The sequence below is a fragment of the Heptranchias perlo genome, chromosome 23 (genome assembly GCF_035084215.1).
Source record: "Heptranchias perlo isolate sHepPer1 chromosome 23, sHepPer1.hap1, whole genome shotgun sequence".
Taxonomy (NCBI): domain Eukaryota; kingdom Metazoa; phylum Chordata; class Chondrichthyes; order Hexanchiformes; family Hexanchidae; genus Heptranchias; species Heptranchias perlo.
The window spans coordinates 35551965-35566029 of record NC_090347.1 but is presented as its reverse complement, the minus strand read 5'-3'; the positions used below and the strand labels follow the sequence as shown (position 1 = coordinate 35566029).

The window sequence follows — 14065 nt, the reverse complement described above, 5'->3', positions numbered from 1 at the left end:
CAACGTTCCTACCCCATAGACCACAAACAGTAATTTCCCGGCTTATGTATCTAACATAACAAACGGAACTAAGGATACTTTCACCCAGGTGTGCCAGGGTGGAAAGAAATACCAAAAATCTTGAGTTGCGGTTTAGACCTGGAACTTCAAATTGTCTGTAATGGAGCATGCAGGGCTGGCTGGGACCGCTCGCTGTAGTAAGAAATATTCTTTTAAGTCAGCCTTTTAAGAGAAGGGAAAACATTGGCAGTAGAAATTTGCTCCTAATTTTATTCGTGCTGCTCTGCACTTTTGGCAGCAAGCTGAAACCCACAGCCGGCCAGCGCTGTGAAAGCTTGGAGCTCCTTTCTGCTGGCTTATTTTTAACCCTTTCAGTGAGGCAGCTATTCAGGAAAGTCGTTCCAAACCTCCCCCCCTCCCCCTCCCCTTCCTCAACACCCCCCCACCCCCTCTGCCGCCATCCTATTAGGGATAGAGTGAAAAGGTTAGCAGTTGAAAAGGTTGCACTGGTCACTGTAGAAACCTCTCCTCTGTTTGGAAGCATGGATCGATGTAGTACGTATTGCTGCAGATGTCAGCCCTGCTGCGGAGCTAGTACAACTGATGTTTGTTGATCAGATAAGAGAGTAATTGAATGCCTGGGCTGGCTGGCTCCTTGCAGGCGGGGTTTCTTTAAAGCTATAAAGCAGAGGGAGGCTTTCTCCACGCAATTTGGCTTTGGGGCTTGGCTGAAGCTTTTCTTTTTTTTTCCCCCTCCCCCCTCTCTTTTCTCTCACTACTTCTCTTTCAGTACTTCTGAAGGGTCAGGTAACACCAGGCTGCTCGGACTGGTCTCACACGCTTCCTCTACATGCCTGAGTGATGGCGGGATGAGAGGCTGCTGTCTGGGAGGATGGAGAAGAAAGTTTGTGTGATCCAAACAGATTTTCATCAGTATCGTCCAACTATTAGTGTTCAAGTCAAGCCTCTAGCACATGTAAGACAGAAATGCCATCCTTTTCCTCATTTCTGAAGCTGTCCTTAGACTATACATGGTTAGAGAGACAGTATATTATTGTCATTTTCAGATTATATTGGAAATGTCTTGTGTTGATGTTAATGTAACTCTGACTCTTCTATTATCTCTTTTAATGCATGCGCTGAGGGCTGACTTCTATCAATGGTGCTGTCAGCTTTATCAAGAGATAATGCAGGGCTTTCACTTAAATCTAAAAAGCTAAGATTTTTAATCATGTGTTTTGCAGCAACTAAATTTTAATATCCGAATTAATAATATCAGGAAAAAGACGCAAGTTTGGAATAAAATAGAAATTATCCACATTGTGCTTTTTCTTGAAGTGTATTTAAGGATGTTAAATCAGTTTGTTAACGTAATTATCATTTATCTTCAAAAAGTTAAAGTATAAATGTTCACAGTTGATTTTATATATATAGAAATACAATTTGCTTGGTAAACAAAAACATGAATATATCTTTACTGTTTTGTACTAAAAAGAGAAAGGACTTGCATTTATATAGCGCCTTTCACATCCTCAGGATGGCCCAAAGTGCTTTACAGCCAATGCGGTACTTTGAACGTGTAGTCACTATAGTAATGTAGGAAACGTGTTAGCCAATTTGCACACAGCAAGGTTCCACACACAGCAATGAGATAAATGAACATTTGATCTGCTTTAGTGGTGTTGGTTGAGATAAATATTGGCCAGGGCACTAGGAGAACTCCCCTGCTCTTCATGATCTTTTATGTCCACCTGATAGGTAGACAGGGCCACCTGATCCAAAAGATGGCACATCTAACAGTGCAGCACTCCCTCAGTATTGCACTGAAGTGCCAGCCTCGATTATGTGCTGAAGTCTCTGCAGTGGGGCTTGAACACTTTACCTTTAGGATCAGAGGCAAGAATGCTGCCACTGAGCCAAATCTGACACCAATGTCAATTTGACAGCTCATAATAATAAATGCGATAAATTTTAAGTAATTCTTGGCATAATACAAGTAGTTATGAAATATATAATTGAAAGCTGATTTTCAAGTAGATAATACACAAAGATGCGTGATTCTTGTTCACAAAGGCTGGTTAATACTTTATGTTTGGTTTGTGTTTCAATAACTATTTGATTTCTCTTGTCATCGCTCTCAGTTTGGCAGGTGACAGTCAGTCTTTGGCACATTGCAATTTTCTTCCACGGGACTAAAATAAATTCTAAAATATTACTTGATCTCCCTTGACGTTCATGGGAGGTGAAAGCCAAGTATAGTTTTCAAGTGAAAGGCCGTTAGAGGGCAAAGGATAACTGGACCTGGCCGTGCAGGTGGAATTCAATATCCATTTTCTTTCCTGCATCCTGTCCTTATTTGTGTATAATACTTCGACAAAACTTATAACTATTTTGGAAATAGAATTGGTTGCAGGGAAAGGAATTTCTCTGTGGTTTGGACTGAGCAGCAGGAAAATGGAAAACTAAGGCGTTATACTGCCACCACAGATGGAGGGTGTAATTACAGCATGACTGGTTTACATAGGTAGTTTCTATTCTAATGTGGAGATAGGAATTTATATTGGAGAAAGCTGATACAGGATGTGAATGTGGATGCAAGGTTGTTAATATATTATATATAGATATATATGGCACTAACTCCTCATAGTTGCTGAGGTTTCAGAGAGAGGCTTGATGATATTTCACCATTTTGAGAGGGAACTGTGACCATTTACTAGCGAGGGAGACTGGGGCAGCAGCCAGCTACCTTGTGACTTGAACAGGGATCTACTGTGGATAGTGTAGAAGACAATGGAAATTAGCATCAATTGACACTGGAATAAATTAGAAAGGACAGTAAACAGAATCTGCAGCAAGTCGGGGTGTTACAATGAGCCTCGGTGCTGCAATCGACCTAAGTGTTACATAGGAACATAGGAACAGGAGTAGGCCATTCAGCCCCTCATGCCTGCTCCGCCATTTGATAAGATCATGGCTGATCTGTGATCTAACTCCATATACCTGCCTTTGGCCCATATCCCTTAATACCTTTGGTTGCCAAAAAGCTATCTACCTCACATTTAAATTTAGCAATTGAGCTAGTATCAATTGCCCTTTGCGGAAGAGAGTTCCAAACTTCTACAACCCTTTGTGTGTAGAAATGTTTTCTAATCTCACTCCTGAAAGGTCTGGCTCTAATTTTTAGACTGTGCCCCCTACTCCTAGAATCCCCAACCAGCGGAAATAGTTTCTCTCTATCTACCCTATCCATTCCCCTTAACATCTTATAAACTTCAATCAGATCACCCCTTAACCTTCTAAACTCTACAGAATACAACCCCAATTTGTGTAATCTCTCCTTGTAACTTAACCCTTGAAGTCCGGGTATCATTCTAGTAAACCTACACTGCACTCCCTCCAAGGCTAATATGTCCTTCCGAAGGTGCGGTGCCCAGAACTGCTCACAGTACTCCAGGTGCGGTCTAACCAGGGTTTTGTATAGCTGCAGCATAACTTCTGCCCCTTTATACTCTCGTCCTCTAGATATAAAGGCCAGCATTCCATTAGCCTTCTTGATTATTTTCTGCACCTGTTCATGACACTTCAATGATCTATGTACCTGAACCCCTAAGTCCCTTTGGACATCCACAGTTTTTAACTTTTTACCATTTAGAAAGTACCCTGTTCTATCCTTTTTTGATCCAAAGTGGATGACCTCACATTTGTCTACATTGAATTCCATTTGCCACAATTTTGCCCATTCACCTAATCTATCAATATCGCTTTGTAATTTTATGTTTTCATCTACACTGCTTACAATGCCACCAATCTTTGTGTCATTGGCAAACTTAGATATGAGACTTACTATGCCTTCATCTAAGTCATTAATAAATATTGTGAATAATTGAGGCCCCAAGACAGATCTCTGCAGGACTCCACTAGTCACATCCTGCCAATATGAATACTTACCCATTATCCCTACTCTCTGTTGCCTTTCGCTCAGCCAACTTCCTAACTAAGTCCGTACTTTTCCCTCGATTCCATGGGCTTCTATCTTAGCTAACAGTCTCTTATGTGGGACTTTATCAAATGCCTTCTTCAAGTCCATATAAATAACATCCATTGACATTCCCCTGACCACTACTTTAGTCACCTCTTCAAAAAATCAACCAGGTTTGTCAGGCACAACCTACCTTTCACAAATCCATGCTGGCTCTCCCTGATTAACTGAAAATTCTCGAGGTGTTCAGTCACCCTATCCTTAATTATAGACTCCAGCAATTTCCCCACGACAGATGTTAGGCTAACTGGTCTATAATTCCCCGGTTTTCCTCTCTCTCCTTTCTTAAAAAGCGGAGTGACGTGCAATTTTCCAATCCAGAGGGACAGTCCCTGAATCTAGACAACTTTGAAAGATTATAGTTAGGGCAACTGCAATCTGCTCACCAACTTCCTTTAAAACCCTGGGATGGAAACATAAGAACATAAGAACATAAGAAATAGGAGCAGGAGTAGGCCAATCGGCCCCTCGAGCCTGCTCCGCCATTCAATAAGATCATGGCTGATCTGATCCCAACCACAATTCTAAAGAACACAAGAAGTAGGAGCAGGACCCGGCCACTCAGCCCCTGGGCCCTCTCCGCCACCCACAGGGCATTGACCGATCCGAACTCAGCTTCATGTCCAATTTCCTGCCCGCTCCCCGTAACCCCTAATTCCCTTTACTTCTAGGAAACTGTCTATTTCTGTTTTAAATTTATCTAGTGATGTAGCTTCCACAGCTTCCTGGGGCAGCAAATTCCACAGACCAACCACCCTCTGAGTGAAGAAGTTTCTCCTCATCTCAGTTTTGAAAGAGCAGCCCCTTATTCTAAGATTATGCCCCCTCGTTCTAGTTTCACCCATCCTTGGGAACATCCTTACCGCATCCACCCGATCAAGCCCCTTCACAATCTTATATGTTTCAATAAGATCGCCTCTCATTCTTCTGAACTCCAATGAGTAGAGTCCCAATCTACTCAACCTCTCCTCATATGTCCACCCCCTCATCCCCGGGATTAACTGAGTGAACCTTCTTTGTACTGCCTCGAGAGCAAGTATGTCTTTTCTTAAGTGTGGACACCAAAACTGTATGCAGTATTCCAGGTGCGGTCTCACCAATACCTTATATAACTGCAGCAATACCTCCCTGTTTTTATATTCTATCCCCCTAGCAATAAAAGCCAACATTCTGTTGGCTTTCTTGATCACCTGCTGCACCTGCATACCAACTTTTTGATTTTCTTGCACTAGGACCCCCAGATCCCTTTGTACTGCAGTACGTTCCAGTCTCTCGCCATTAAGAAAATAACTTGCTCTCTGATTTTTCCTGCCAAAGTGCATAACCTCACATTTTCCAATATTATATTGCATCTGCCAAATCTCCGCCCACTCACCCAGCCTGTCTATATCCCCTTGCATGTTTTTTATGTCCTCCTCACTCTCTACTTTCCCTCCCATCTTTGTATCATCTGCAAATTTTGATATGTTGCACTCGGTCCCCTCCTCCAAATCGTTAATATAGATTGTAAAGAGTTGGAGACCCAGCACCGACCCCTGTGGAACACCACTGGTTACTGGTTGCCAGTCCGAGAATGAACCATTTATCCCAACTCTCTGCCTCCTGTTCGATAACCAATCCTCCACCCATGCCAGAATATTACCCCCAATCCCGTGATTTTTATCTTAAGTAATAATCTTTTATGTGGCACCTTGTCGAATGCCTTCTGGAAGTCTAAATACACTACGTCCACTGGTTCCCCTTTATCCACCCTGTATGTTATATCCTCAAAGAACTCAAGCAAATTTGTCAGACATGACTTCCCCTTCATAAAGCCATGCTGAATTTGTCCAATTAAATTATGCTTATCTAAATGTTCCATTACTGTCTCCTTAATAATGGACTCCAAAATTTTACCCACCACAGATGTTAGGCTAACTGGCCTATAATTTCCAGCCTTCTGCCTACTACCCTTTTTAAATAACGGTGTTACATTAGCAGTTTTCCAATCTGCCGGGACCTCTCCTGAGTCCAGGGAATTTTGGAAAACTATCACCAAAGCATCCACAATCCCTACTGCCACTTCCCTCAAGACCCTAGGATGGAAGCCATCAGGTCCAGGGGATTTATCCGCTTTGAGTTCCATTATTTTACTGAGTACCAATTCCTGAGTGATTTTAATCGTATTTAGCTCCTCCCCCCCGTAGAGCCCCCTGTTTGTCCAGTGTTGGGATATTCTTAGTGTCCTCTACCGTAAAGACTGAAACAAAATATTTGTTCAGCATTTTTGCCATCTCCATGTTTCCCACCATTAATTTCCCGGTCTCATCCTCTAAGGGACCTACATTTGCCTTCGCCACCCTTTTTCTTTTTATATAACTATAGAAACTCTTGCTATCTGTTTTTATATTTTTTGCTAATTTCTTTTCATAATCTAACTTCCCTTTCTTAATCAATCCTTTAGTTACTTTTTGCTGTCTTTTGAAGACTTCCCAATCTTCTATCCTCCCACTAAGTTTGGCTACCTTATATGTCCTTGTTTTTAGTCGGATACTATCCTTGATTTCTTTACTTAGCCACGGATGACCATCTGGTCCTGGGGATTTCTCACTCTTTACTGCTATTATTTTCTTCATTACTGTTGTTTTACTTATGTTAATTTTATTGAGTCCCTGTCCCCGATTCAATATTAGTTTTCTTGGGATTTCCGGCATGCTATCAACATGTCCGCCATTTCCCCATTGTCAATGACAATATCCCCACTTTCAGTTTTTAAGGGGCCAACACTGCTCCTGACCACCCTCTTTTTCCTAATATATCTATAAAAGTTCTTTGTATTGGTTACAATTGGCCTCATTGCTACAATGGACCTCAGTGTTACAATCGGCCTCGATGTTACAATCAGCCTTGGTGCTACAATCGTCCTCAGTGCTACAATTAGCCTCAGTACCACTGAAGTAGGGAGGGGAGAAATAAGTAAGGATTCCCACTCCTGATCGCTATCCAATGAACTTTACTAGCCATTGAGTGAGAACATGATCGAGTTCAGTGTCATGCCCTCCATAGTTAAATAGCTTGTTGACACTCTAACCCCAATTTTAACTCAGGGTGGCAATTGGCGTGCCAGGGGCCTAAGCGGACGACAATCCATCTGTCCCCCGGAGCATATGGCCTGGGCAATTTTAACTTCCTGGCGGATGGGAGCAGGTAATTGTGCGGCTGCAGGGTGCCACCGGGGATCCATGTAACTATAAAGATTAGTCATGCAGGAGGAGGGTCTGAGCCGATCGCGGCCAGAGTTGGGGCAGAGGAGGCCCAAGGTTTCCCTTTTGGACCAGGAGGAACTTTCAAAATGTAATACCGACTGAAGTCACTTCTGGCCTAGTTTGCACATCTCCATGTTAAAATTACATTGGGGCTCCTTAGGGAAGCCTCCAGTTCGGTGATGTCACCCCACTCCCCCCCTCCCCCACTACCGCAGAGAGCTGGCGCCCACTTAGCAGTAACCGGGGTTGGGGGGGGGGTTGGAGAGAGATGAAACGGGTAGAGGTACGGGGCTAGGGTTCACAGTTGTCACCTTCACACAGAACCTGAGTCCAGACCAGAGTCCGAGATAGGGAGAGAGATGGGGCCTATTAAAAGTGCCATTGACTCTGGAGCCTGACTGCACCTTGAGCCGTGCATGGGGATTTTGGCTGTAGTTGCAGGGTGAATATCAATGGGTTACAGGTACAATATCGGGGCACTACACCTATTACTACCAGTTATGTACAGACAATCAGTGAGTTATTGTACTACTATTGGTTATGAGGGAATTCTGACTGTTACCAGTATTCCTATTAGTTCTCAGTGCAATTTCAGTGTTACTTTTAGTTATTGACGGAATCAAAATTCCTCCCACCAATGGTTTCCCCCCACTGCGAATCCCTCCCCCACCCTTGATTTCCCCTCTTCACTTGCACGCTGGGGGCCTCCTGGATCTTGGAACTTGTCACACAACAGCTGCTGGCGTGAAACCGCACGCAAAGATACTCACTTACAGGGACCCAACCTTTATAAGGTCAACACAATAACACTTGCAGGTGTCACATGATCAGCCATCACATGGTCAGATATCACATGGTCAAGCATCATGTGATCAAAGCTCCAGAAGGGGGAGGTGGGCCTTCTCCTTAAACTGCCGCAGTCCGTGTGGTGAAGGTTCTCCCACACTGCTGTTGGGTAGGGAGTTCCAAAATTTTGACCCAACGGCGATGAAGGATCTGCAATATATGTCCAAGTCAAGATAGTATGTGACTTGGAGGGGAATTTTGAGGTCATGGTGTTCCCACGCACCTGCTGCCCTTGACCTTCTAGCTGGTGGAGGCCGTGGGTTTGGGAGGTGCCGTGGACGAGAAGCCTTGGCGAGTTGCTGCAGTGCATCTGTAGATAGTACACACTGCAGCCACGGTGCGCCGATGGTGGAGGGAGTGGATGTTTAAGGTGGTGGATGGGCTGCCGATCAAATGGACTGCTTTGTTCGGGATGGTGTCGAGCTTCTTGAGTGTTATTGCAGCTGCACTCATCCAGGCAAGTGGAGAGTATTCCATCACACTCCAGACTTGTGCCTTGTAGGTGGTAGAGAGGCTTTGGGGAGTCAGGAGATGAGCCACTCACTGGAGAATACCTAGTCTCTGACCAGCTCTAGTAAGCACGGCATTTATGTGGCTGGTCCAGTTGAGTTTCTGATCAGTGATGACCCCTATGATGTTGATAGTGGGGGATTCGGTGATGGTAATGCCGTTGAATGTCAAGGGGAGATGGTTAGACTCTCTTGTTGGAGATGGTCATTGCCTGGCACTTGTGTGGCATGAATATTATCACTTATCAGTCCAAGCCTGAATGTTGTCCAGGTCTTGCTGCATATGAGCATGGACTGCTTCTATATCTGAAGAATTGTGAATGGAGCTGAACATTGTGCAATCATCAGTGAACACCCCCAATTCTGACCTCATGATGGAGGGAAGTTCATTGATGAAATAGCTGAAGATAGTTGGGCCTAGGACCCTGCACTGAGGAACTCCTGCAGCGATGTCCTGGGGTTGAGATGATTGGCCTCCAACAATCACAACCGTCTTCCTTTGTGCCAGGTATGACTTAAGCCACTGGTGAATTTTCCTTGATCCCCATTGACTTCAATTTTGTTAACATGGAAAAATAGAAACATAGAAAATAGGAACAAGAGTAGGCCATTCGGCCCTTCGGGCCTGCTCCGCCATTCAAAATGATCATGGCTGATCGTCTAACTCAGTACCCTGCTCCCGCTTTTTCCCCATATCCCTTGATCCCTTTAGCATTAAGAAATATATCTATCTCCTTCTTGAATACATCTAATGACTTGACCTCCACTGCCTTCTGTGGTAGAGAATTCCACAGGTTCACCACCCTCTGAGTGAAGAAATTTCTCCTCATCTCGGTTCTAAATGGAATGTCCTAACTGTGACCCCTGGTTCTGGACTCCCCAGCCATCGGGAACATCCTCCCTGCATCTAGTCTGTCTAGTCCTGTTAGAATTTTATAAGATTCAATGAGATCACCTCTCATTCTTCTAAACTCTAGTGAATATAGGCCTAGTCGACTCAATCTCTCCTCATACGTCAGTCCTGCCATCCCAGGAATCAGTCTGGTAAACCTTCGTTGCACTCCCTCCATGGCAAGGACATCCTTCCTCAGATAAGGAGATCAAAACTGCACACAATACTCCAGATGTGGTCTCACCAAGGCCCTGTATAACTGCAGTAAGACATCCCTGCTCCTGTACTCAAATCCTCTTGCAATGAAGGCCAACATACCATTCGCCTGCCTAACTTCTTGCTGCACCTGAATGCTCGCTTTCAGCGACTGGTGTACAAGGACACCCAAAGGGCTCCTTGATGACACACTTGGTCAAATGTGCCTTGATGTCAAGGGCAGTCGCTCTCACCTCACCTCTGGAATTCAGCTCTTGTGTCCATGTTTGAACCAAGGCTGCAATGAGGTCTGGAGTTGAGTGGTCCAGGTGGGACCCAAACCGATCATCGGTGAGCAGGTTATTGGTGAGTAAGTGTTGCTTCTTAGTACTGTTGATGACTGCATACATCACTTTGTTGATGATTGAGAGTAGGCTGATAGGGTGAATGACCGGGATGGATTTGTTCTGCTTTTGTGGACAGGACATACCTGGGCAATTTTCCACATTGTCGGGTAGATTCCAGTGTTATAGCTTTAGTTGAACAGCTTGGCTAGAGACGTGGCTAGTTCTGGAGCACAGGCCTGAACCACTACAGCTGGGATGTTGTCAGGACCCGTAGCCTTTGCTCTTTCGCCTGGCCACACTTTAACAACTCCCCCTCCCCCCCACCTGCACCATTCCCACTGAGCGGGCTGGGTTAAAATTGGGGGTTCTGAGTCTTACACACAAAGATTGACCAAGTAGGATCTGGCAGCACTTGTGGAACTGTAATCCCTGCAACTCAGCATCTGAAAGAGAGAAGGAGATAAAAAAAAGGCAAGAAATGGAGAAAAATGTTTAGTTAAACAAAAGAGGAAAGTAATGTGATGTGTCACTGATTATTTAGATAATTCTATGTTTTACATGATCTCTTGTATATCTTGGTATAATCCATTTTTTGTTTTGATTGTCAACTTTCCAGAACGGGTAATTAAAAATAATAAAGCACTGGAAATGAGGTCATGTATGAAGAATGCGAGGCCATAAATCCAATTTGTACTTCTGCTTCTCAAAGCAATTCACATGTTATACAAGTAGCAGGTCTGCGCTTGTCTCTCTCTCGTCCGTTAACAATGGTAGGTTGTTTTTTTAACCCATTTACAGATGTTTTTACAGCACTTTGGGGCTGTCGGCTACTAACACACGGGTTTCACGCATTGGTATTCACCAGAGTAATTCCCTTGACCAATGTGGTCAGCAGTGTGGACTTCAGCTCTGTTGCCTGAATGACTTCCTTTTTGGATCCAATTGGCCTGGCGGGAGACTTCAAATAGGAAAGAGCATGTTTTCACGTCACTGTGCCAGAACTTGGCCTCCCCTGAGTTACAGTGCAAAAGCACCTCAAGGGAGTTACTCTTCAAGAATGCTCTTCAAACACTGTTCAGGAATATTTCTAGAACTGTCATTTAAAGATTGAGCTCTCACGTCATTTGTTTTCTGTCCTTGATTTCAGGAACGCTGATATAAACATTGAGGCCTAGAAATTGTGTTGCATAGCGCCTGTTTTACAGGCGCTATGCAGCCTTCTAAGGACCCCAAAATGGCGGGCAGGAAGCATGCGCACACTTGCGACTGGAAAGTGCGCCACTCGCCAGATTGGGTAAGGATAAATAAGAGGCGTCCTTTATCCACGCCTGAAGCAGGTGTTAGACCCTTTGCACATGCAAATATGGGGCATAAAGCCTGCTTGAGGTTTCCGCCCCAACATTAGTTTGCCCTGAGCCAGCCAGCTCCATCACAGGGTGCATTCAAGGAAACCAACCCTACACGTAGATAGCCTGCAGAAAAAAGGTAAGTAACGTACTTGTAAACCACCCACCCATCCTCCCATCTCCCTCCCCCCCCCCCCCACACCTGGCCCCAATCTCCGATTTCCCTTCATCACCTGAGATCCCCAACCTAGAGGCTCTGGTCCCAACCTTCGCTCTCCCTCCCCCCCCCAGCACCAACATCCGATCTCCCTCCCCCCCCACCTGGCCCTGATCTCCGATCTCCCTTCCCCACCTGAGATCCACAACCTAGAGGCTCTGGTCCCAACCTTCACTCTCCCTCCCCCCCAGCACCAACATCCGATCTCCCTCCCCACTGGCTCCAACCTTCAATCTCTCTGATCACCCTCACCCAGACCCCGATCTCCACCCGCCACCCCCCCCCCCCCAGGCCACAGATTTCTCCCCCCCCCTCCCACTGAGCCCCCGCGTTCCCTCACCCCCGGCCACCGATCACTTCCCTGTTGGCCCGAACTTCCATCACTTACTTACGTTGACTCCTCTCGCTGCCGTTAATATGAGAATGACGTCCGAGGCCCAATATCCAGGGCTCCTTGGACCCTACCGTTCTTGATAAAAAGTTACAGATATTTGGTGCGGAGAGTTCCTGAACATCACAAGTGTCTGCTTAAAATCTCTTGGCCTCTCTCTGGTTTTGACCAGCATGCCCATCCTGGGTTGTTAAATAAACTCTGAGTTTGTTTTTTTCTCCTTCCCTTTCCCAGCTAGAATTTCAGACTTAAGACACTGCAGAATGAAAATCCAAATGTAAAGTTCAGTTCAGATTACTTGGACATGCTTGAGACTGAGCAGGTTATCTTTTCTCAGTGCTCCCCTGCCCCCACACGGCCTGCCTTCATTTCCCTGCTGACAAACAGTAGTGTTAAACTCAGTAAGCTCACCTCTCACATTCAATGCTGTACTTAGTGTCAAGTGATTGCTCGACCAGGGAGGATTGGAAGATATGTGATTTGAATAATTCTGTAAAAAATAACTGATAAAGAATCAGTTCAAATGTGCGAGGTGTATTGGCAAGAATGTTTTGATTAATGGCAGACCGGAAAAAATAACTTTCTTGGGCCTAAAAGCCTTTTTTTCTGTTCCTAAAAATCCTTGTGCTCTTACAGATTCAAGCTCAAAGTCCAATGGATTAACTTGATTGTGCGGTACCTTAACTAAAGCCACAGACAGTCGTAATACAACGTCATAACATTTTTAAGTGCTGATGAATTGTCCGAGCCTGAGGTGCTGAGTTGGTAGTTTGTTGGAGTGGGAGGAGGCTCATGCGGAGCATGAACACCGACATAGATCACTTGGGCCAAATGGCCTGTTTCTGTGCTGTAAATTTCAAGGGCTCCAAATTGGGCCGCGTAGTGTCCGTTGTGTGGACGCTACACGGACTCTCAAGAACCCCAAATGGCGTCCGAAATGAGCGCACGCACTTCCAGCATGACGTGCGCCAAACGCTATATTGGTAAAAGTGTTTGCACACACGCAGATAACGAACGCTGGCACCGTGTAAAGTAGGGAGAATATGCAGTAGATCAGCGTGCAATGCTTATTTAAAGGGACAGATGCGATTTTGGAACTCAAAGCTCCAGCCAACGCATTTTCTTAATCTTGCATAACTGAACAGGTCTTAGACGGCCTGGAGGACTCCCGCCAATGCTATTTAAAGGGAGCATGCAAGAGTTGCTGGATTATTGCCTATGGCTGCTGATGCATTTGTAGCTGTTTTTGGAGGTCTCCTATACTTGGAGAAAGTTGCAATATTATATAGAGAGTGGTCCGGCTGGTCCTGCATTACTGTTGGTGTCATTTACAACAGTGTGCTGAACAAGATTTCTGGCAACCGTGGGTGGCCTGCTAGGACTCCCACTGGGCATTGAACAAGACTAGAAGCATGCAGCGAGGCCATGCAGAGCAGGTCAAGCTATGGGAAGGGGGAGGAGGAGGAGGAGGCGCAGGGCGCTGAGCAGGAGGCTATGAGCAACGAGGGCCTTCAGGGAACAATTCTCTTACCTGAACCTGAGCAAAGATCAGTGCATCCGACGGCTGTGGTTCACGAAAGAGGTCGTGACGGAGATTTGTCAACTGCTGCAGCCGCAATTGCAGCCTCAGAACAGGGCAAGGACAGCGTTGCCTGTGGCTGTGAAGGTAACCGTGGCACTGAACTTTTTACAGCTCTGGATCCTTTCAGGCTGCTGCTGGCGATATACGCAACATCTCGCAATTCGCAGTGTACTGCTGCATAAGGGAGGTCACTGTGGCTCTGTACGAGCTGTGCAACAGGTTCATCATGTTCTCTCATGACAGAGAGAAGCAGGAGGAGCGAGCACGAAGGTTTGTTCACATTGCAGACTTCCACATGGTGCAAGGTGCCATTGACTACGCGCATATTGCCATGCATGCTCCATATCTCAACTCAACCATCTTCATGAACAGAAAGGGGTTCCACTCCCTTAATGTGCAGCTGGTGTGCAACCACACGCGGTGTATCGTGCAGGTCAATGCCCGCTACCCTGGCAG

The 14065-nt window shown here is 45.4% G+C and overlaps 1 protein-coding gene across 2 annotated transcripts in view; it reads left to right on the top strand.

Annotated features, from left to right (window-relative positions):
- The first annotated feature begins 728 nt into the window (after window positions 1-728).
- The window catches only part of LOC137341248 (putative uncharacterized protein MYH16), a 314830-nt gene continuing 301493 nt past the window's right edge, over window positions 729-14065 (top strand). For both annotated transcript variants that reach the window (XM_068004337.1, XM_068004334.1), the window contains exon 1: window positions 729-976. In XM_068004337.1, the coding sequence (XP_067860438.1) occupies window positions 893-976 (84 nt within the window). In that variant the 5' untranslated portion in view covers window positions 729-892. The remainder of the gene's footprint in view (window positions 977-14065) is intronic.